The 26,087-nt window shown below is 38.5% G+C and overlaps 1 protein-coding gene across 3 annotated transcripts in view; it reads right to left on the minus strand.

Annotated features, from left to right (window-relative positions):
• Window positions 1-26,087, minus strand: part of LOC124773720 (4'-phosphopantetheine phosphatase) — a 158,868-nt gene that overhangs the window by 84,969 nt on the left and 47,812 nt on the right. For 2 of the 3 annotated variants that reach the window (XR_007014876.1, XM_047249425.1), the window contains exons 7-8: window positions 22,403-22,509; window positions 12,840-13,002 (exon numbers count right to left, since the gene is read on the minus strand). Coding sequence is in view for 2 of the 3 variants with exons in the window: in XM_047249425.1 (XP_047105381.1) it covers window positions 12,840-13,002; window positions 22,403-22,509 (270 nt within the window). In the remaining variant the exon portion in view is untranslated. The remainder of the gene's footprint in view (window positions 1-12,839; window positions 13,003-22,402; window positions 22,510-26,087) is intronic. The other variant, XM_047249426.1, reaches the window with a different exon arrangement.

The raw sequence follows: 26,087 nt of genomic DNA on the forward strand, positions 1-26,087 counted from the left end.
CAAATCAGCTAATAAAATAGTAAGTCTGTAATTAAGTATAAAGCCATGTAACACTGCACATGCCACACAAACATGTTTCTGGCAGTACAACAAAACACTGATAATGTTTATTCAATATTATTTTATTATTTTGTGAATGAAATTTGTGGTGGGCCTGATCTGTAGTATAGTCCAAGATCTAGCTTACATGGGAAAGTGGTAATTTGGTACCAAGTTGGTGAAGTCAACGGATATGATTCCATAAAAGGGTCTCGTACTACTACTGCAGCATGTTTGTGTGACATAACGTATCTTGTGCTGCGGCAGAAACAATCTGAGCAGTCAAAATGATAGTTTACGTGTTCCTAAACCTAAAGGGTTGGCACACACCACCTCTTTATAGATTTCAAAGCAGCTTATGACAGCATATATAGAAAGCAGTTATGTCAAGCTCTAGATGAACTGGGAATCTCGAGAAAGTTGGTAAGGCTGGTGAGAACGACAATGAGCGAAACACAAGGTAGTGTAAGAATAGGAATGATGTCCAATACATCGAGTATTAAAAACAGAGTGTGACAAGGGGATGCGTTGGCATGTCTTCTCTTTGACGCCACCCTGGAAAAGGTGATGAAAAACACAAACCTTCTGAATAGGGGAGCGATCTTCTATAAATCAGTGCAGATACTGGCCTACATGGATGACATAGATATAATAGCAAGAACCCAAAAAGCAATGGAAGGACATTTACAGCTCTCTAACAGGCTAGTAGGAACATGGGGTTAATTATTAATGAACAAAAAACAAAATATATGGCAGCTGGAAAAGCACATAGAGAAAATATGCCAAATGCAAGAACAATGGGCAACTATATGTTTGAGAGAGTTGAACATTTCAAGTACCTGGGCTCGACAGTTACGCATCTAAATGGTACCTCCTATGAAATTAAGCAGAGATTAATACTATCCAATAGAGCCTATTTTGCCCTAACAAGACTTCTATCCTCAAGGCTCCTGACTCGTACCACTAAATGAACTATCTATAAAAATCACTTATACGACCAGTGCTTACATATGCCTCTGAAGCCTGCACATTAACAACTAAAGATGTTGAAACACTGGATGGTTTTGAAAGAAAGGTACTTAGATGAATTATCGGCCCAATCTGTGAAAGAGGAGGATGGAGGAGGAGATACAACCATGAGTTGTATATCATATACAAAGACCAACCCATCAGAAGGATAGTAAAATCATCCAGACTGAGGTGGGTGGGACATGTGGCTCACATGAATGGTACAGAAGAACCAAAAAGAATATTACAAGGAATGCCAGGTGGGCAGAGAAGACGTGGTCGACCAAGAGCCAGACGGGAAGATGGAGTAATCGAAGATCTTAGGAAGATGGGCTATAGAAACTGGAGAGTATTGGCAAAGGACCGAGAGAAATGGAAGGAAATTGTAGAAGAGGCCAAGGCTCATCATGAACTGTAGAGCCAAGAAAGAAGAAGAAAACTAAAGTGACATATGTGTATTTGGTGGTCTTCATACTTATATCTTAAAAACAAGAATAGGAAAAAAACCTAAATTTAGTGACATTTTGTAAATTCTGCTTTTTTGTATAATTTTTCACATTATCATTATTATGAGATTTTCATGTCGCTAGTAGTAAGATGTACTGTAACTGCATGGTATATATACCAAAAGCCAATGAAATGGAAATAAATAAAGAAATAAATCCCCAAGTTCTCCACAGGGCAAAAAATGTCAATAGTAAAGTTTCATCTCTCTCTGGTAAGAAATTTTTAAGAGCCCCAATAGCATTGACTAAATGTATGCTGGCAACAAGAATCCTCTATAGTTTACTAGAAGTGTTTGCAAATGTCATATAAATGAACATTCCATGAAAGGTATGCTAAGACATATAAGTGCTGAGATTGTATAATGTAGTTGGTTGTGGGACTCTTGAGGGGTAGGTTGAGCTGCCAAGTCAGAAAGAGTTTTCTTCCTTTGCACAAAATGGTTCTTTTACTCATGGAATGTAAGAGTTGTGTTGTAAGTTTATCTGTTGAGTAACAGTAACTGTAAAGGACATGTGTATACTGTAACATCATGTTTGTGTGGTAGTATGGAGGGAGAAGGGAGTGGATGAAACATGATGCTGGCACAGACTACTAATATAAAATAGCACCAAATGGGATGCCAAGCTTCATACCTCCACAAGACAGATACATCACTGTTAATAGTGTCACATCACATAAAAAATGCTGAGAGATTTGGGATTTTATTCAAGATATAGGCAGAAAATTCTGATGAAGGAACTTTACGCCACCACCTTCCCTCCACTTGCCATGCAAATACTAATGGTGCAAATTTCTTTCAACCACCTGGATCCAAACAAGCTCTCTCTAGTCAAGTGCCACCACACACAAGTGCATTAGCAACCTCGGTTATGGCCAAGAAACCAAGCACAAATGTCTAATATACAACACAATTATGAGTTGTATCCTGTTTCAATACCTAGCACACAGACTTGGGGGGGGGGGGGGGGGGGGGTGGGCTAGTTTTTAACTGTAGCTACATGGGTAGGACTAAAAAAATAATATGTGCATTAATACTAACACTAATCAGGCATACATATCCTGTAAACTGACTCATACTGCATCATTTTGATAAAAGAATCATTCACATGATCTACGGACAAGGTAACTAATTAACAACTGTCGCTACATGAATTACCATACAGACTTCATTAAAACAATATACAATATTTATATTGTATCCAAAGTAGCGCAACAAACTATGTCAGTTGAAGAAATAATACATAATCCATAATTTTCGATTCACAAAAATTATTGCAACATCTACAAAATTATTTTGACATTAATATTTCATCTTATAAAAATCAATTTATTAGCCTGAAGGGCTCAAAATATATTTGTATATTTCTAAAGACAGCAACAGAATATAAATGTGTTGGTTTTGAAGGTTGTTTGTGGATGAATTATTGTGTTAATGCAAAGTGTTTTTTTGTAATGTACTCTCCACAAACTAAATGTCAGGCATCATGTATCATAGGAAAATCAGTTGGAAATAGTTCACTGCTTTCAATACACCATTTGTAAACTGAAACCCATTACCAAGCTATTCAACTGGATGACAAGAGCTGTGGTGTCACATTACACGCATCAAAAAAAAGTTTTGCATCACCGCAGTTCCCAGAACTCCTGAAGATAGACGTCAACTGTGGATATTGTACCACAGACACGGTCCCTTTGACTGTTCAGAGATGTCATTAAACCTGCCCAAAGATGTAAACAACCATGCATGAGCAGCATCTATTAGATGGAGCGGTCTGACAGCCGATCAGTTCCAGGCATTCCACCAGGAAGAAGGTACATGGCTCACGTTGTCTATAGTATGACCATGCCTAGATGGTAAATACTGTGGTTCAATTGCGTCCGCATTGTTACTTTGTGCCAGGAAGGGCTCTGAAATATTACTGTATCTCATTGCCCTATCAGAACCCCTCGGAGAGCATTAAAGATAACCCAAGTCCTAATTGTCCAATTGTAAAGTGACCCGTTTCCAAATTACATACAAAAAATAACCACTACTTCAGTATACATATAATTCGAAAACGATGCTTTGCTGATTAACATTGTTCTTACGTAAGAAACATAATATAAATGTGAAATTAATACTGTAACTAATCGAACAAAATGTAGCACATGGTCAGCATGTACCAGTAAACCTATCAGTATAAAATTACTACAGAAAATTAAATAGAACATATAAGTAAAACCCCCCCCATGAACCATGGACCTTGCCGTTGGTGGGGAGGCTTGCGTGCCTCAGCGATACAGATACCCGTACCGTAGGTGCAACCACAACAGAGGGGTATCTGTTGAGAGGCCAGACAAACGTGTGGTTCCTGAAGAGGGGCAGCAGCCTTTTCAGTAGTTGCAAGGGCAACAGTCTGGATCATTGACTGATCTGGCCTTGTAACAATAACCAAAACGGCCTTGCTGTGCTGGTACTGCGAACGGCTGAAAGCAAGGGGAAACTACAGCCGTAATTTTTCCCGAGGGCATGCAGCTTTACTGTATGATTAAATGATGATGGCGTCCTCTTGGGTAAAATATTCTGGAGGTCAAATAGTCCTCCATTCGGATCTCCGGGCTGGGACTACTCAAGAGGATGTCGTTATCAGGAGAAAGAAAACTGTTGTTCTACGGATCGGAGCGTGGAATGTCAGAGCCCTTAATCGGGCAGGTAGGTTAGAAAATTTAAAAAGGGAAATGGATAGGTTGAAGTTAGATATAGTGGGAATTAGTGAAGTTCGGTGGCAGGAGGAACAAGACTTCTGGTCAGGTGACTACAGGGTTATAAACACAAAATCAAATAGGGGTAATGCAGGAGTAGGTTTAATAATGAATAGGAAAATAGGAATGCGGGTAAGCTACTACAAACAGCATAGTGAACGCATTATTGTGGCCAAGATAGATACGAAGCCCACACCTACTACAGTAGTACAAGTTTATATGCCAACTAGCTCTGCAGATGATGAAGAAATTGAAGAAATGTATGATGAAATAAAAGAAATTATTCAGACTGTGAAGGGAGACGAAAATTTAATTGTCATGGGTGACTGGAATTTGAGTGTAGGAAAAGGGAGAGAAGGAAACATAGTATGTGAATATGGATTGGGGCTAAGAAATGAAAGAGGAAGCCGCCTGGTAGAATTTTGCACAGAGCACAACATAATCATAGCTAACACTTGGTTTAAGAATCATGAAAGAAGGTTGTATACATGGAAGAACCCTGGAGATACTAAAAGGTATCAGATAGATTATATAATGGTAAGACAGAGATTTAGGAACCAGGTTTTAAATTGTAAGACATTTCCAGACTTAGAGAAAGCTTTTGACAATGTTGACTGGAATACTCTCTTTCAAATTCTAAAGGTGGCAGGGGTAAAATACAGGGAGCGAAAGGCTATTTACAATTTGTACAGAAACCAGATGGCAGTTATAAGAGTCGAGGGACATGAAAGGGAAGCAGTGGTTGGGAAGGGAGTAACACAGGGTTGTAGCCTCTCCCCGATGTTGTTCAATCTGTATATTGAGCAAGCAGTAAAGGAAACAAAAGAAAAATTCGGAGTAGGTATTAAAATTCATGGAGAAGAAATAAAAACTTTGAGGTTCGCCGATGACATTGTAACTCTGTCAGAGACAGCAAAGGACTTGGAAGAGTAGTTGAATGGAATGGACAGTGTCTTGAAAGGAGGATATAAGATGAACATCAACAAAAGCAAAACAAGGATAATGGAATGTAGTCTAATTAAGTCGGGTGATGCTGAGGGAATTAGAGTAGGAAATGAGACACTTAAAGTAGTAAAGGAGTTTTGCTATTTGGGGAGCAAAATAACTGATGATGGTCGAAGTAGAGAGGATATAAAATGTAGACTGGCAATGGCAAGGAAAGCGTTTCTGAAGAAGAGAAATTTGTTAACATCGAGTATAGATTTAAGTGTCAGGAAGTCGTTTCTGAAAGTATTTGTATGGAGTGTAGCCATGTATGGAAGTGAAACATGGACAATAAATAGTTTGGACAAGAAGAGAATAGAAGCTTTCGAAATGTGGTGCTACAGAAGAATGCTGAAGAGTAGATGGGTAGATCACATAACTAATGAGGAAGTATTGAATAGGATTGGGGAGAAGAGAAGTTTGTGGCACAACTTGACCAGAAGAAGGGATCGGTTGGTAGGACATGTTCTGAGGCATCAAGGGATCACCAATTTAGTATTGGAGGGCAGTGTGGAGGGTAAAAATCGTAGAGGGAGACAAAGAGATGAATCCACTAAGCAGATTCAGAAGGATGTAGGTTGCAGTAGGTACTGGGAGATGAAAAAGCTTGCACAGGATAGAGTAGCATGGAGAGCTGCATCAAACCAGTCTCAAGACTGAAGACCACAACAACAACATATAAGTAAAGCATGTTAATTGAATCTCCGATATATGTTAGCACTAAAATTCAGGCACTAGTTGATTTGTTATAAACAAATTTAGAAATGTAATTGTTACCTGTAACATAATTAGTCAGAAAATGTTATATTAACTCATAACTAAGTTGAAAATAGGTTCACCTTGTTCAGCACTGAGATTGTAAATTTTTAGCAATGTGTATCTCATATTCGGTTTAACTTTTAATTGTGATTTTACATAAAATTGTAATTTTCATTGTAGGTAACTGTTAACAAAAGTATAAATAGGCGCCTTGGGGCACTCGTTTTTTGGTAGGGTTGTGAGCAAATGTATTGTAGGCTCACTCGTTTGTTGATTGTTGTGAACACTGTGTCGTTTGATGTCAACTTTGGGTACATGTGATGTAACTGGTACAGTTCACCAGGCTCGGACACTAGAGTCCTGGAAATATATTGGTGTTAAAACTGCACTGTACTTTGGAATTTATTTGGGAGTCTTCCGCAATCCTTTTCATAGGCTGCACAGCGACGAGACGAATCCAGGAAATTTACAACACCCCAAGAACTAAACAACTCTCACTGTTGGTAGAATTGACGTGAAAACAACAGCACATCGACTGGGCATTTCATTTCACTCAAAAGTCAAAACATTTGCAACGCGGAGGTGGGAAAATATAAACATCTCAGCTCGCAACAAGGTAAGTGTCCAGGCATCTCACAGTGAGCCAAAGCGATGTTGTTCAGACATGAAGGAGATACAGAGAGACAGGAACAGTCGATGACATGCCTCGCTCAGGCGGCCCAAGGGCTACTACTACAGTGGATGACCGCTACCTAGGGATTATGGCTCGGAGGAACCCTGACAGCAATGCCATCATGTTGAATAATGTTTTTCAGGCAGCCATAGGACGTCGTGTTACAACTCAAACTGTGCGCAATAGGCTGCATGATGCGCAACTTTACTCCCAACGTCCATGGTGAGGTCCATCTTTGCAACCATGACACCATGCAGGGCGGTACAGATGGACCCAACAACATGCTGAATGGTCTGCTCAGGATTGGCATCACATTCTCTTCACCAATGAGTGTTGCATACGCCTTTAAGAAGACAATTGTCGGAGACATGTTTGGAGGCAACCTGGACAGAATGAACGCCTTAAACTCACTGTCCAGCAAGTGCAGCAAGGTGGAGGTTCCCTGCTATTTTGGGGTGGCATTATGTGGGGCCAACGTACACCGCTGGTTGTCATGGAAGGCGCCATAACAACTGTACGAAACGTGAATGCCATCCTCCGACTGATAGTGCAACCATATCGGCAGCATATTGGCGAGGCATTCGTCTTCATGGATGACAATTCACATCCCCATCCTGAACATTTTGTGAATGGCTTCCCTTAGGATAATGACATCACTCGACTTGAGTGGCCAGCATGTTCTCCAGACATGAATCCAAATGAACATGCCTGGGATAGATCGAAAAGGGCTGTTTATCGATTACGTGAACCATCAACCACTCTGAGGGATCTACGCCGAATCGCCACTGAGGAGTGGGACTATCTTGAATAACAGTGTCTTTATGACCTTGTGTATAGTATGCCATAACGAATACAGGCAAGCATCAATGCAAGAAGACATGCTACTGGGTATTAGAGGTGCTGGTGCGTACAGCTACCTGGCCCAACACCTCTTGCTGTATGGTGATACAACATGCAATGTGTGGTTTTCATGAGCAAAAAAAGGGGAGAAATGATGTTTATGTTTATCTCTATTCCAATTTTCTGTACAGGTTCCAGAACTCTTGGAACTGAGGTGATGCAAAACTTTTTTTGATGTGTGTGGTCTTGCTGTTATTGGTCCTGTTGTATGTAAAAACACCTATTGGATCTTTTCCATATTATAGATTAGGAGTCCTGTTGATACGCATTTTCATGTAAAGATCAAGTCTTATGTCAAGGGTGGTCACTAATTTCTGTAGGGAGTTCTAGTTGCTCTTTCCATATGAATGTGAATTTTAAATATGTCATTGCTGTTTATGTGTTGTGTACAAACAGGAATAATCGTATTTATGATACTTGTACACAGAATAATGAAGAAAACACACTAATAAATTGGACCTGTTAAGACATCACATAACATGCACTAAAAAGAACCATCAAGTCTATCAAATAACTAGTAAGCTGATTGTATTTTCTCACTTTAATGCAGTGAAATGAAATGCTTTGGATTTTTTTAAAAAGAACAACTGCAACATCTCTTACAGGCAGTGAAATATTATAATCTTTCTGATATCAAATAGTAGGCAATAATCTGTGGTCCAGAAATAAAAGTGATAATTTTATATTACTGTATTTACCTTAGTATAAGATGACCCCCTTTTCTTAAAAGGCTTCTTGAGAAAAAATTATTGTTTAACATACTCTGACTAATCGAAATTATGAACTCTTATTTACGTAAGGTATCTGGCTAAAAAGTTACCAGTACACCTCTAATAGCTTAGAATATTTATTAGTTATTTACATTTTGATAACACAAGGAAAAATAAACAAAAACAGATTGTTTACATTAATCTTCACTGCCTCACTTTTTTAGCCGTCTTCGGTGGCACCACTATTTCTAATCATAATCGTCGTCATCTTAACAGAACAGCTGTGCAACTTACATCTTTGTAACAACAAATATTTGGCTGTTTTCTTTCCTAAATATGTTGTGATAATTTTAAACACAAGGTTGATTTCACACCTATACTGACGTGAAAATGTTAATTTCTTTTGCTACAAAAACATATCATCTGCCCACCACTCTCTCATTGGCTGTGTAGAACCAGCAGCTGAAACACCCCCAGTTGTTTGCATCATACCTCATGGGGAGCATGGCAACACTGCTGCATGAAATACCTAAGTATGCCATTGGCCCCACTTTAGACTTTTAGCATGTCCCGCAGAAATGTATGCTATTGTGAATTATTTGTTCAAATTTAAAGTCAATTTGGTTCCGAGAGCAAATGGATTCATGCAAATTACAATTTAAACATGTTAAGATGTTGATAAAAACCAGAATTACATAGTATAGATTCCAGCAGTTGGCAGCAAGATGGAATCTGCTGCCCGCTTGCCACTCTGCGCAACCCCCCCCCCCCCCCCCCCCCGACTCATTGTAGTTCTCAGCTATTTCATGCCACTGTTCCCTCTACAAGCCTTCCATAGTGCTGTGCTTGAGCAACAACGAAATATGGACAGCTGTATCTTCTAGGGTGAATGTAATTTGTAATAACAGCAACTAATACATAAATAGGAGATCTAAATAATGATTCAGTCCAATTCTCGAACTTACGTGTGTCGTGTGATCTAGTGCCCACTTGGTACTAGCTCCACAACAGGTCTTTCTGCTATAATTTATTCTTGTGATAGCAACTGCAGTCAGTTTAATATGATTTGTTCCATTTGTTTGACATTTAATTCTGGATTAATTTCCTTTATCACTTTATTTGAATGTCACCACCTTGTACTAAAGCTAATTAAAAGATCGTAACATTTTTTCCCCCAGTACTCTAACACATGAACAGCTACTGAATTTTCATTTGCAATGCACTTCGTAAATCATTAGTTTATCCTAAGCAAATAAAATACTGACTTGAGTTCAGAATCCTGTAATGGTGTTTGAGGGACAAGATTTTCACCTTTGAATGTTACTGTTAGTTAAGAGGCAGCATAAATGTATGTATATGGTATCAAACAATGGAAAATCCAGGATGGCATGTAACAATATTATGAGAATTTCTTCTCTTAATATGTATATGGCATCCATACATGTATGAGAACTTCTATTGCAAATCTCTTCAGACACAACAAAAGTTTGTGAGTTGACAGAATTTAATGCTATTTTCTCCTGTGTCTCACAAAATAGTCAATTTTTTGTAGCAGAGCATTAGATTGTTGTAGTGCCTAGTTCATAGTTTCTCACATATCCATCATTTGCACAAGCCTTGCGAGACAAATGTCACATGATTGGTCAAACAAGATCAATACTGAAATCTTGAGCCTATTCGAATGAAAGTACTGTTTGCTAAGCTCTACCCTTTGGAACTCTTCCAAATAAATTTGTATGAAAGCTCAATAGCCAAAGCTTCATTTATAAATGTAAGAGGATCCCTATATTAACCTATAAAACACTGTAAAAAAATTTACCTCAGCAGCAATAATTTAATCTGCAAATATAAGATGAACCAGTATTTTTCAAATGGCAAATTTGGGAAAAGACCTTATCTTATAAGCAGGTAAATACTGCAAATTTAATGGGGTTTAGTCAAATGATGCCTAAGGAGGCTCAGATAACAACCAGATAATGAAGAGAGTAAGAGTGAGTTCTCCACTTTTATGGTGTTACTGAATATCATAACTGATAAAACAATTTGTTATTATCAAAAAGGCAATAACAGTATTATTCCACTTACATTTGAAATTGCACAGTTTCAAATGTCCATATAATAACCTATAATTACTACTACTACTACTACTACTACTACTACTACTACTACACATTGACTATTATTGTGGATTACAATATTTGGGAAAAGTGGAGAACTGATAAAATGAGAAAGGAGTTGAATATCTGATACTTTTACCAAGCAGAATTTTACACAGCAGGTAGAATTACAGATTTTTCCCCAAAGTATTTTGGATTATCTGCATGACCATTATATTTTAATTTATTTTTACTAAATATTAATATACGTTAGGATTAACAAATGAACTGTGCTTGCATGGTACCTAGCATATGATTTGAACAGTTTCAAAGAGAGCTTTCCCTTTTCCAATGGTAAGACATGAACACGGCAGTGGTAGGTGTGGTGAGAAAGTGGAGTGAGGAAGATTAAAGAGTCTGATCAAAATTTTGTAAGTAATGTGAGGTCAGTCATACTCCTCTTTCTAATATGTGAGAGTAGCAATTGTTTTTGATGGCTAATACAAGACAGAAAGAAATCTGTTTGCAAATCAGATCAATAATGTAATAAGTACTGAGATTGTCAATACATGAGAGTGGTGCAAGAAGTTCTCAGCATTAACCATCAATAAACCTGTCATGTGTATGGAAGTCTTTTGACAATTTTCAACAGGCTTTGTGTTAAGTTGCAAATTGGCTGTAGGCAACTGGCTAAAAGAAGTGTGGTGTTTGAATTCTTAGAAATGGAGAAAAATGAGTATCATACAGCCATAAAATTTTTGTAAAAGAAAGTTTGACACCAACCAAAATTCGTTTGTGGTTCGTAAATGTGTTTGGTGATCCTTCTCCTTAATTTTGCACAATGAAGAAATGGGCTGTCAAATGTAAGTGTGCAGAGAAAGTCTTCAAGATTATCCAGGTACGGAATGTCCAAAAAGGGCTAGCACACCAGAAATCATTGAAAAAGTAGGTAATATTGTCTTTGAAGATCAGCATGTGAAAGTGCCTAGACTGTAGTGATTTCAATGGAACATGTTGGCTAAATTTTGCATGAAGATCTGAGAAAGCTTTGTACAAGATGGGTGCTGCACTTGTCCACAGTAGATCAAAAATAAATTTGATTGACAATTTCTGAATACTGTTCGGCACATTTTGAAATAAAGAAAAGTGAGTTTATTTGTCAGCAGATGATAACTGATGAATCATATTTTCAACACTACACACACGAATCAAAATAACAATTGAAACACTGCACATAAGTTGGTTCTTCAGCTCCGAAGATGGTGAAAACAATGTCATCAGCAAGAAAGTTAAATACAGCTGGTTTTCTGATGGGGAAAAAAGTCACCTTTCAACAATAGTACCTTGACAGAGGGAAAACTGAAGGGTCTGTGCTATGAAGTATTGGACCATTCACCTTGTTCCCCAGATTTGGCTCTCAGAGACTTCCATTTGTTCTCACAAGCCAGAGCCTTCCTTGCTGATAATCATTTTTCATTCAATCAAGAAGGATTTCAGTTGTAGATGAATATTTTACAGCACTTACAAAGAAACGCTAGTGAGACAGAATCATGTCACTGGAACACCACTGGTTGAAGTATATTAATGTTAAAGGAGATTATGTCGCAGACAAAAACTTTTTGAAAACATAAATTCTCATTTTCACAGTCAGTTATTTTCACACTACATTTGATTTTTTGGTTGAGAACCATTTGCTTTCATTTACCTCTAATACACTGTTGTCACGGTAGTATATGAATGTGTGTTGCACAGGGTATGAATGGTGATAGTCACGCTGTGTGTACTACTGTTTGTCGGTTTGACATATTACAAAGTACGCAGGTGGGCATCACATCATCAGATAGAACTGTGACAAGCAAGGTTTCTAGAAGGACCACATGGATTTTGTCTATGGAAATGAAATTAGAGTTTCAAGACAGTTCAGCCTCTCTGTGGTACAGAAGATGAAAATGGCAAATGTATTCAGACTAGGGGATGAAGGTTCATGGATTCCATGTGCTTAAAATACCAAGTTTAACAATTATAATAGAACTAAACTAAACTCCTCCCAAACAGGCCACGAAGGCCCAATGGTACCGACTGGCCGCTGTGTCATCCTCAGTCCACAGAAGTCACTGGATGCGGATATGGAGAGGCATGTGGTCAGCACACTGTTCTCCCAACTGTATGTCAGTTTCCGAAACTGGAATAATTATGATAACTTTATCCAATAAATTTGTGTTCACCATTTCCTTATGGAAGAAGAATTTGTACAGCCGTTAGATCAACTTTGGTAAGGAACATTGCACAAAAAATTAGTTCTCATACAGTTCCCAAGAACATTAATATAACCAAAGTATTATAAATGCTGAATATATTTTATCAGATAATAATTACAATATATATGGATTTTCAAGTGTTTCTTTTGCCTGAACAATTTACCATATTCTTCTGCTCCTTTGAGAAATGCACCAATGGCTCCAAGGTAACCTTCATGGCGAAGAAAGAGTGCCTGAACTTTTCCCTTACTCCAATAATTAATTGAATATGATACTGTATGCATACTCAATGGATGGTTTCGGAGAAAATACCCTCCAAAATACACCTGTAATAAAATTAAAATAAAGTTTTCAAAGTGATATGCAGAGTGAAGCACTTAATAACTTTTATTAATCATGCATATTGTCCAGAAAACTTTCCAATTAGCAAGATTACTACTATTGTATGCACATATTGAACACTAGCTAGTTTCTGATGTATTGGTGAGCAGCCTAATAGTTACACACTGCAAAACACAAATGGAAACTCACAACACAAATACACAAAATGACGATGTTAGTATGGCAGGGGCACCCATGAGCTCAACTTCAATGGACAAATGCAAACATTTTCAATTTAAAGTTCTCAAAAATAGAGCAGTGATGTATGCTTCATTCACACATATTCTCATTGTGAAACAGAGGGTGCACCAGAATTAAATGCCTGTATTAACTCTGTAATACTGTAATAGATTTCAAACACTTGTTTCTGATATATAATTTAGTGCAAAACAAGAACATGTATAATCTGTCTGTAAACTCAAGAGCGAGCAGTGCTTTTGTTGGGGGAAGTGGACTTCCCTGGAAGAACCCTGCAACTGGCCTACAGGAACACCCAAAATCAGTTGCCCTTTACCTGTCTAGCAGTGTAGATCAGCTTGCAGTGATATACCTCATTTCTATTTGTGGGATCTTAGTTGCCAGCGTCACTCAGTTAACTTTATATACAAAATTGTTAAGGCTTTCGTGGCCACTTGTTGACAAACTGCCTATTGGCTTATGTCTCGGGTTCTTCGGCCGATGTTCATCTAATGATTTTACTGATGTTTCGCCAGCACGAGTGGCTGGCATTGTCACAGCTTCACCCTCCATTGACGGCGGTGAACTGGAGCCGAGCTCGCAGCTGCAGACTATATGTACCTGGTGTGCCAACGTCCGAGGGCTTCTCCTCGGTCATTTCCGATGCAGTTCTCCTCTTGCTACCTGCGACGGTCGTTCACTGCAGCATGGGAAGCAACGATCCATTTACCTTAAGCTTTCCTCTTTCTTGTTGAAACTGTTCTGTGTTTTTGTATTTCTACAGCATCTCTGAACAAGCGCGTGTGATAGTGCTGCTCTACAGCCAGAACTTCCGCATCGGCGAATTTTATTACTTGGTCAGTCTCACTCAGTGTGTGTTCTGCTACGACCGATTTCTCCACCTGCCCCAATGTGCAATGTCGCTTATGTTCTTTGATCCTGGTGTTGATTGATCTTCCAGTCATTCCGACATAAACTTTTCAGCATGTGCATGGTATACCATAAATTCCCGCCATTGCAAGTGGGTCCCTTTTCTCCTTTGCCGATCTAAGGCACTCTTTGATGTTCCTTGTCAGTTTGAAAATTGTCTTTATGCTGTGTTTGTGCAATATAAGGCCAATTCTGTCCATCACTCAGGAAATGTACGACAGAAAGGCTGCACTTGACTTTTTTTTTTTTTTTCTGATTCCTTACTTCGCAATTCGAAGCACAGGCACTGGACTTGGCGACCTGCAAACCTAAGGTGTGGTACAGGTACGTCGATGATACTTTTGTTGTGTGGAGCCATGGTGAGCAACAGCTCGGTGACTTCCTAAGACACTTTAACAGCCTCCATGCCAACATAAAATTTACCATGGAAGTAGAAAAGGAACAAAAAACTCCATTTCTAGATGTGCTGATCACAAGGGATGCTGAAAACCTGGGACACAGCGTGTATCGAAAACCGACACACGCAGACCAATACCTGCCCAAACTATCAAACCACCACCCGAGCCAGAAAAGAGGCATGATTAATATGCTCGTAATGCGAGCAGGATGAATATGCGAGCTGCAGCACCTCAGACGTGAAATGCAACACCTGGAAAGTGTTCTGAGGAGCAATGTGTATTCCACAAGTTATATTAGAAGTGTATCGGAGCCAAACACTCGGCGAAGTAAGGAATCAGAAAAATAAATGTCGGGTACGGCCTTTCTGCCATACATTCCCTGAGTGACTGACAGAATCGGCCGTATATTGCACAAACACGGCATAAAGATGATTTGCAAACCGACAAGGAAGATCAAAGAGTGCCTTAGATTGGCAAAGGAGAAAAGGGACCCACTTGGAATGTCAGGAATAAACCGTATACCATGCACATGCGGAAAAGTTTATGTTGGAATGACTGGAAGATCAAACACCAGGATCAAAAACATAAGCGACATTGCAGGTTGGGCCAGGTGGAGAAATCGGCCGTAGCAGAGCACACACTGAGTGAGACTGACCACGTAATAAAATTTGCCAACACGGAAGTTCTGGCTGTAGAGAAGCACTATCACACGCTGTTGCTCAGAGAAGCTGTAGAAATACAAAAACACGCGAACAGTTTCAACAATAAAGAGGAAAGCCTTAAGGTAAATGGATCCTGGCTTTCCATACTGCAGCAAACTACCGTCGCAGGTAGCAAGAGGAGAACCGCACCGGAAATGACCGAGGAGAAGCCCTCGGACATTGGCACGCCAGGTACCTATAGTTTGCAGCTGCGAGCTTGGCTCCAGTTCACCACCGGCAATGGAGGGTGAAGATTTGACAATATCAGCCACTCGTGCTGGCGAAATGTCAGTAAAATCATTAGATGAACGTCAGCCAAAGAACCCGAGACAGAAGCCAATAGGCAGTTTGTTAACTTTATATACTTGCTGACAGACTTTGGTATCTGGAAGTGATGGATAATTTCCATACATTTTAAGAAAATTGGCAGAATATGAAGAAGAGAAGGTATTTGCGGAGTAACGAGCATTCAATCACCTCTAATGTTATTACAGTGTTTGTGTTAAAGAGGTGACACAAAAAGGACTGTTGGCTAAAATTACCAGTTCCAATCAAAGGGCTGCAATTTATGCAAATGTCAGCCTCACCACAATATTACGCATAAGGAAGGAACGTGAAAATAAACCACATGGTTCACCGGAATTGTCATGAAGGAAAAGTAATAATTTTGGCAAGAAACCTTTTCATTATAAACAGTTTCACAAAATCACTCATTCGACAAATGATGGAGGACTTTTACATAAATAAAAAAATAGTGCTGACATTATGGAAATTACTTACTGCCGTAAAACAAAAAATCCATTTTTCTTTGGCAGAAAGGTGTTTTACATAAGATACTGTGTGAAATGAGATTTATCTGGAAATATCTGAAAGTCAGTGAATGGTTCTACGGAGAGAACGGATATAATTGACTGGTGATGTAAGTACCTGATCCAAGTGAGGAAATTAAGGGAGGTAGGCAGAAATTTCTTTTATATTGCTGAGGCTTGGGTGGATAACAACATTACTTATAAAAAATTTTGGCAGGGTCCTGGTGTTGATGCCATTATGGACAATGTTAGTGGAAGCAGTAGGATTATTGCTGTCAGCATTAGATTAAAAGAGTGCAGTTAATTTATAAAGTGGGATGTGCCACAGAGGACTACCATGGGCAAATGAACCACAAAAATTTTTGAAATTGGATATTGACTAAAGTAATTCCGAATCTACCACCAAATTGTGTTATTGTTACGCATAATGCTTTGTATCACACGAAGGAGCATAGCAAAGCTCCAACTAGGTCCTTGAATAAAAGAGAAATGATTGCCTGGTTATTAAAAAATAAGGTTGAAGCTGATTTGTCAATGATAAAAACAAAATTATTTGATTTAATTAAACAACATAAGCCGGAAGACAAAGTATTTAAAATTTATAAAATACCTGAAGCTCATGGGCACACTGTGACTTCCACCATACAACTTTGACTTAAATCCTACTGATCTGGCGTGGGCTAAACTCATATTTGCACGACGAAGTTACTGCAGTTGGTGGAAGAAGATCTAGCAATTTTCTTAGTTTCAGTTTTTTTTCCCCAAACTAAACACTTGTCTCAATTGTTACAGGTTTTGAAACAATAACTCAAGATGACTGGAGTGCATACTGCCTCTATGTAGAGAAAATTGAACGAGAGTACTGGGTTAAGGATGGGATTATTGAAGACATTTTCACTAATGGAATGTAATTCAATCACGTAAAATCTTTGATGCTATTGGAACAGCTACCTTTGAATGTATTCTGTCACTATATCTCAGTTACTATTCACCTGATTCTAAGACATATTGCTTAAAACATATATGCAATAAGTATGCCAAACACTGGTGAAATTTCCTTCGAAACATGTACACTAACATGGACTTCTGTGTAAAAAGTTTGACGTACGAGGTGCGTTCACATATTAATTTTTATTTTTTGGTGAGAACTTATTTGTTAATCTACAGTAATGTTAGTCTCTTCAAAATATTCCCCATTACATACTATACATTTATGCCCGTGCTTTTTCCAATTCCCGAAACACTTTCTGAACTCTCTCTTCAAGATAGTTGATAGCTCTCTCAACTATATATTTTTAATCTCATCCATGTTTGTAAAACCACCATGCTTTAAGGCCAGCTTTGAAATTTTTATACCACTTGTATACCCACAGCAGACTCACCAAAAGCAACATTCCTAAAAATTTGATACACTTTATTCCATTCTTATAACAATGAGTAACAAAGATACTTTAATCAATTTGCATACAAAACAGATAATCGTTGATACAACCGAAACATATGTAACCTTTTTGAGAGCTGACAATAGATCAAATACCCAATACGCATAACATTGTACAGATACTTTTCAGACATGTTTTCGAAGACAGTGACAAAAAAGTAGTGCGAATCAGACTAATACAACACGCGAAATTATAAGTTTATCTTTACTTTTTAAACACTCTTCATGTTGCAAGAATTGTTACGTTCAATGCAGCCCTTCAAAGAAAACTTCTATCTTTTACTAGAAACACAAAGTAAGATCAAGCCTTAAATCTTAGATTGATTGCACTTTATGGGATAGCAGTACAGGAACACACTTTCACATGAACAGGCATTCGATCCTATGTTTGCAGTTAGAATCCAGACTTCTGTTTTTATGTTAATATTTTTTACTCTATAATGTTGTGTTTCAGAAGAAGCTATCGTCTTTTGTATTCCGTATGACCTTAACGCATTTATCTAAAAATAAACGCTACCGCGACATATCTGGTCACGGCATCGCCACAGATTTAAAGCGCGCCCTGCGGCAGGGCCGGTACTACGTTGTGAAACAGCCTGTAGAAGCGCCTTCTGGCGTAGCTGGGTAGGCAGAGTGGGGACTCACTCGCTTGCTCTTCAGTTTACCAACATATCAATATGTGGGTTGTTGCTCAGATAACCAAAGAAACTACAGCCATACTGAAGATATAATTAGAAATGAAAATTAAAGCTGTCACTTGAAATAACAGAATAATAAAAATTCCTGAGTTTATTCTCAATATAAACCTTTCGGTGCATCACATTACGAATTTAAAACTGATATAGCATTAATGATTCCTTCTTCTTTGAGAAAAAAAAAAAGAAATAATTTTCCAGGACAATATTTCATTTCAAATATTGCCAAATGCACTTGACTTTGTTCTTGTTACAATTACAAAGAAATATAAAATCTGACCACTAATTACCTTAAGAGGTGCAATGCCCCATACTATTAACAGGAACACAAAAAATGGAAATCATTCTTCTAGTTTCTAGAACTGATTGTCTCTTCTTAGAGGAGGAGAGAGAGGGATTGACTGGGGAAGGTTGAAAAAGAAGGGATTAGTTATGAAGAGGTTGCTTGGTTGGTTGATTTAGGGGGAGTGGCCCAACAGCGAGATCGTCTGTCCCATCAGATTAGGGAAGAATGGGGAAGGAAGTCGGCTGTGCCCTTTCAAAGGAACCATCCTGGAATTTACCTGAAGTGATTTAGCAAAATCACAGAAAACCTAAATCTGAATGGCCGTCTTCCCAAATGCGTGTCCAGTGTGTTAAACACTTTGCCACCTTGCTCGGTTTATGAAGAGGAAATGCAAAGATCAAGGAAACAGCAGAACAAAGAGTACGGGATTGGATATGATAGAAGGGGCAGAGCGAGAAGTAAAGATGAACTGAAAGGGGAAATGAAAAGCGGAAAGAATAATACAATGAGAGAGAGAAAAAGAGAAAGGGGGAGAGGGAGGGGGGGGGGGGGGTCAGAGAAAGAAAGGAAATATGGGAAATGAAGACAAGTAAATAAATTTTAACTACCATGTAAGAAACTGCAATAGGGGCGGGGAAAGGGGGGGGGGGGGGCAGGTCTGAAATATATTAGACAGGAGACAGGAGGGTGCCAGAGTAACTAGTACTGAGTGGGAGTATCCAAAATGTTCCACGTATAGTTTGCTCACAATGTCTTGACTGAATTTTCAGTGGGGTATGGGCAATGAAAGGAAGCAAGCGCCACTTACTGAAGCCCAAGAACATGGACTGCCACAAGGAGAGGGATAGTGCGAGAGAAACAAGCTGTGCTTCAATCACACACTACTGGCACTACACATGTGGTTGCTGGTTCAGCATGGCATAGCATAACAGTCACTTTGAATAGTTAGAGAATACACAGGTACAGCATTTTTAAACCGTCAATGTCAGCAGTGGCCAGACACCAAACACTTTTGTACTAATGTCAACTAGCTTCTATTGGTTTCACCAGATCAGGAATTAGGGAGCCCACATTAAGGACATTGTAATCAAACTATACTGCGTTATGTTCAGCAACTGGATACTGGATATAACTATGGTGCATGGTTCTTCTGTGTCCTTTCATGCAGTCAGCCAGTTCAACATTCTTCATTTCTAGGTAGAAATCTTTGCAGTGAATGTCAGCTGGCAAATAACACAGGTAATTACATATTTTCCCCTGCCATTAACGTTCTGTAATTTTCCATGGCTGGAATAAGTAGTAGCAATTGCCTGGGACAGTACTTGCAGTGAGAAAGGTTGCAAGTGAGGCCCGAGGTGTTGGAATGGTGGTCTGAGGATTTCATAAGGCTTAAGAAGTATTTGCATAGGTTAGGAGGACTAAGCAAGGTGGAGACTACTGTCTGGTATGTTCCAATAGGAAGTACTGGGTGTTGTGCCTCTTAAAGAAGTAAGCCTTTCCGACCTTCTTTATAATTTTAATTATTTTATGAACTGAATATTCCATTTATACAATGAAGTTACAGCTGAACATTTTCTTTTCCTAAAGATAAACAGTACAATATGAAACTGCCTAAAATTGCAAGGTTGGTAGATCAGTTCCATTGTTTCACCTTCAGAAAATTGTAATTAATTTTTCTATTTGAGCAATTGTCCATGCATTGATATATAAACTTGAAATGTTTACAGTGGGGTATGATATACAAATAGTCAAGACCAAACATACATGCACAGTGTAGGGCTCTCAGAATTACTCTAATACTGTAGAATAATGTGTTTTAGAACATCAATGGACATAATGAATCACTATACACCAATGGTCAATGGTCAGCTATGCATGAGAGATCATTTTGCTTTATCAAAACCAAGAAGAACCACATGCTAAAACTGCAGAACATGAACAGTGGTGAATGGAAATCTTTCAGTTGTGGTGCCTTTTGCTCTCTTACCACCAACGTCATCTTTCCTGTAAGCAGTGTGTCATCTTAGCACATGAGCACCACAATCTTTGGAGTTTGTTTAAGCTTGTTTTCCAAAGGCATGCATTTTGTATTCCTAGTATGACAAATTTAAGGTTCTCCATATTTCACTGTAGAATAGAGACTGTTTATAGGTGGGGACTTTCTTTGACACATTCTCTCTTTCTGAGTGTAGTTGCTAGCAACTAGGGATAGTCACCAATATTTTGGTTCTTAGCAAATTTGTTGCCTGTTGAGCTGCAGCAGTCTCAGTCAGAAGGATGCCTTTAGATATAGTTGATTGGTTGGTTGGTCAATTTGGGGGAGGAGGCCAAACAGTGAGGTCACTGGTCACATCGGATTAGGGAATGATGGGGAAGGAAGTTGGTCATTTCAAAGAAACCACTCCGGCATTTGCCTGAACTGATTTAGGGAAATCACAGAAAACCTAAATCAGGATGGCTGGGTGTGAGTTTCAACTGTTGTTCTCCCGAATGTGAGTCCAGTGTGCTAACCACTGCGCCAGCTTGCTCAGTCATTACATACGCTTGTCACAATTTTATGAGTACTTGCTGCCTCTTCTAACTCTTTCAGAATGTAAAAAAGTTTTCTTATCCAAAACTACTTTCTTCTTGCCCAATATCAACACGCTGATACTGACATAACTTGTAATTGTTACTATTTTTGCTTACATTTTAATTGAGAGCTGATCAAGACTCTATTCTAGAACTCTCTTCACTGGATGCATGCTAACACACAACAGTTCTCTCCAATCAGTGGGAACATTGGGAGGTTAATTGCAGAGTTCCCACAGGCAGCTAGGGGCAGGCAAGGCCATTCAAGCAAAGCTCTCCATATCTGAGCATGCATTATAAAAAATTGCGTGGCATGTAGCCGAGAGACTGCCCCCTAAAAAGTGTCTTACTCCACTAACAAATGTTATAGAACAACAACCACTAAACCCATCAGAACACAGCACAGCCTGACATTTAGGTTTTCTTTTTATATAAATAGGTACCATCATTATGTAGATATTTGCTCTCTGTGACACACTATATTCCAGCATCACATTCAACTGCTGTTGCTGGAGTTTGCTCACAGGTTACATTTACGGAGAACTGGCAGTGCTGATGAGCCCCTAATCAAGGCACTTCAGGTTCACCAAATCCAAAATCACCTACTTAAAAATGATCTCTCCAAGCTACTCCCCATTTAGCACCAACAAGATGTGCACAGCTTACAGCAAGCTACAAACATAGTATTACTTTACTTCTCAATGGCACAAGTATTTTGTTTCGCTAGTTTTTTTTTAGTTTTTGTCATTTTCCAGTAAGTAAAATAATAGGAGAAATGTTATGCAGTATGGTGAATAATGTAGATATCCCTATATCTTTTGTCTTACCTGAATGCAATAATTTTGGAAATGATGGAATGATGAATTCAGAATTCCCAGCAACTACTCACATATTTCAGAAGGCAAAGTGTTTTGATTCTCTTAATTAAAATTTGTGTTAAGCCTCTGGTGCATTGCTATTGTGAAAAATTAAATGAATTTCCAACCAACAAACTTCAACTGTGACTGGCTCTCTCCATGTGAGAACTAAATACTATCTAAAGAAAACTAAGACCAAATAAACACGATTCCAAAATTAACCACAACATGCAACATCACATGGGACTTTTAGTCTTAAAGAACTGCACGTTACCTAGAAATTTCAGTTAGTACACAGATAAAAATAAGCAACCAGTAAGAATGAACAAAACAGACAACACAAAGCATACTGTTTATATACAACTCTGTGCAATCACATCAGCCCTGCTACAAAAGAGGAACTGAAAAAGAAAAAAAAAATCAGTAAAAAGAGTGTGAAAGCACGAAGCAATGTTTAATGACAATGAACTGCCCACTCACCTTATTAAGGCCATGCATCAAAGCGTAGAGGCAAGCAATCTGGCCGATGTCATTACTGATGGTAAACAGCAAGCTACGGGCCAAGTCTGCCTCTGAAAACTGTGTTGCTATAGGGGATGAAAGAAGTACAACAATGTCGGATGGAGATGAAAATGATATGATGAACAGTGAGAATAATGATGAATACACATGAGCTAAGAATGTACCTTTGTGACAACTGGAGCTGCAAATCTACTAATTACACAAAAATAAATAGAAATACTTTCTAAATAAATTGTGCAGATTAATTAAGCACTATGAAACACTAACAACTAAACAGAAGTATCACACAAATCTGCACTCAGTCACACCCTCCATATGCTTTACCCAGAAATGGTGAAATATCAATATATTCCAGTGAATATTTAGATGTAGACAGTTTTACCACACTGTTAAAAGCTTCAGTCCCAAAAAGTAAAAATGTTGCTTGGCTCATTGAGGACTATCAGCATTTTCCACCCTTTTAGAACTCATTTACAGGAGTGACATACGGCAATACAGCACTGTTTGCTGGATTGTGAAGTTACTGAAAGTGTTCCTTAATTTGAATGGCTCATTTTTCAGGATAACAAAAACACATAAGCCATATTTAATACCGATTTCAATGTGAATTTCACTGAACATTTGAAACAAAAAAACTGAAATGCAGTAGATAAGATCACAGGTTTGTGTTTTTAGGACACAGCATGACTATACTTGCTATACGGTTTGCAAAATAATCCAGCAATGACTACAATGAAGGAATCCATATATTTCCCCGATTTCAACTAGACACTTTTCTTCAATACTGGCAGTACACTACGTGTGTTTTACATCACTCATAAAGTGAGCTAGAAGTATTTCTGTGGTAAACTCACTTTTTTTCAACCATGTTCCGCCAGGCTGGGAGTGGGGCAAGTGGACTCACAATTGAGAATGTCTGGAGAGTTTTTGCTACCTTATTATTTGCCTTAAAAGAAAGAGCTTCCTGTAAACATCTACTGAAGATGGAGGACCTACTTTTATTACAAAAATAATTTATTCAATGGGCACACTAGTACACTCAGTTTGTTCAAATACGATGCTGATGATGCCTACGGTGTGTAAATACAGATCAATATGTATACTACCATTACATTTTTTGCTGAATGCTAGTTCTCTTTTGGATGTAGATAACTGCATGATCATGTCCTTAACAAAGATGAAAAACCCAATTAAATGTAGTTAGAAGATCTGTAGTAAAATTCTTGAGTCTGTCACATAAGCTATATGCCTGGAGGTAATATGAGGAAGTGACACAACATGGAATAAATGTGTGAAAGTAGTTGCATGGAAATTGAATTCAAAACTTGGCAGAAGATGGTCTGGGAAAGTGCAGTGTATCTGTTAGGAAAGTGCAGTGTATCTGTTAAGGAAACTGCATTCAATATGCCTGTGTGAGTTCTATACATATTATAAATTAAAGTCCGCTGTTGTGTTTTCTGTTTGTATGTGAAGGCTAATCTCAGGTACTATTGTAAGGATTTTGATGTTACTTTCACTACTACATAAACTGATTCATGAGGAAGGCTTGTGTATATAATTTATTAGTACTATGCGAGACAGGTCATCTAGCCGTAAATTCTTAGCGGTACCTGTGTGAAGCTGGGGGCACATCACTAGTATTCTACAGTACTGCTCCAGTGTGGGAATTCTTATGAGGTAGCATAGAGAAGGAATATTTATGGAGTGAGCATAGAGTAACGTGCATGCAGCCATCACGAAACTAAAATCGTCACATGACTTAAGTATAATGTTGTTTGTTTACATATTGAGCTAAGTCTGGAAACATTATGTACACCTATCTGCCCTATTTTTACACATTTATTTATTAGTAACAGCAATGGTGAGTAATTACTACTGCTATAGATGCAAATAGAAATACATCAATGGAGGAAAAGTTACTTTTCACATGTAAGTACAAAAAAGGTCTAATTATGGCTGACATACTAGTAAGAGACACTTTATGGCGCGAAAAAACATCTAGACACAGTATAATAAAGAGATAAGATCACAGGAGTAATTTATATGACTATATGGCCATAATGTACAAACATTATGAGCAATTTTCAACTGCAGATAAGACTAACACATAACAGCTACTCCAGCACTGCACACGGGAATTGTGCAACCATGGCCATGGGTGCCTGTCAGCTCGGCCACAGGCAGGCACAAATAGGGTACATTACCCACCAGTTGGCCCTATTGCACATGTTCTACATTCGTATGAGTCATTTGGACATCCTGGTAGTGGGCTCCTAGTCAGGGCAGTATGACAGCATATACTATAGCTTGGCTGCCTAATTGCCCACTCATCAGTTGCTTGACTAACCCTGGTCTACCTGTGCCTTGGCCTACCCAACTGCCCTTGGGTGGCCACTCAAACTGGAATAGCCTGCTCTAAATCATTGCCTTTGGATTTATCAGATCTCCAAACTGCTGTGCTTTTTTAAAGTAATAACAATTGGAAACTAGTACTTGAACTTATCTCATGGAGAACAACTGTCTACAATTAATACTTTGGTTTCCAATAAAGGAATGACAATTCTTTAAGCCAAGTTCATTCCAGATACAGAATGCAAATTGTTAAGATGAATATGAAACACATGTACAGAGTCTGTGGTACTTCTTAGAGATATACGTCTGTATTGGTGATGTAATTAAATTGAAACTCTGCAGAGTGCTTGTGTGTAAACTTAACACTGCACCACAGTCAGGTGACCATTGGAGCCAATGTACATTGGTGACAAAATTATGTTCAGTGCATCTAAGTGCTCACTCCATAGATATTTCTACTTTATGTGAAGCAGGCCAGGCACATGGATGTCAAAGGTCAGTGATGGGTTTCTAGGATCATCATTGGTACACTCCAATCAAAAATAACTAATTCACTGCAAAGTATTTATGTAAATGTGTATTAAAATTTGTGCAGTAGTTTGGGTGATGAATAAACATACAGCAAAACAGCAAGATAAAATTAACAAAAACAACATAAACTGCTCACCTACTCTCTCCCCCTAAAAACCTACTGTGTATTGTTCATGTCTTTAACATTCATACTTTCAAAGAAATGTTAATCAGAATACAGTTTCAGAACAAATACATTACTTTCTGTATTATTTTTATCTTATTTGTTAGTAATGTCCAATTCTAGTAAGGCTCATCATACGCATTTTTCAATGGGAGGCAATATTATTCCCCCAATTTTAACATTCTCCTAACATACTTAACAATTTCATCCTCTCTTCCTCCTCTTCTCTCTTTTATTTCCATTTCCCCCCTCACCTTTCACCCTTCATGCACGTGTGTGTGTGTGTGTGTGTGTGTGTGTGTGTGTGTGTGTGTGTGTGTGCGGGGGGGGGGGGGGGGGGGAGGGGGGAGGGGGGAGGGGGCGAGTGCACGTGCGTGCATGTAAAGACCATCACCAACAAGAAGCAGGTGTAATACTAGTGAAAAATGGTCTCACTACATTTTAAACTACAATTCAATATATTATTAAAAGAAAAGAAAAGAATATTCTAAGACAGTAGCAAAACACAGTGGCAAATCATTACACTGCCCACAATAAACACAAATAACAGCATTACATGAAAGTAGCACGTAACAATTGAGATACATAAGATGATAT

The sequence above is a fragment of the Schistocerca piceifrons genome, chromosome 2, assembly GCF_021461385.2.
Source record: "Schistocerca piceifrons isolate TAMUIC-IGC-003096 chromosome 2, iqSchPice1.1, whole genome shotgun sequence".
Classification (NCBI taxonomy): Eukaryota; Metazoa; Arthropoda; class Insecta; order Orthoptera; family Acrididae; genus Schistocerca; species Schistocerca piceifrons.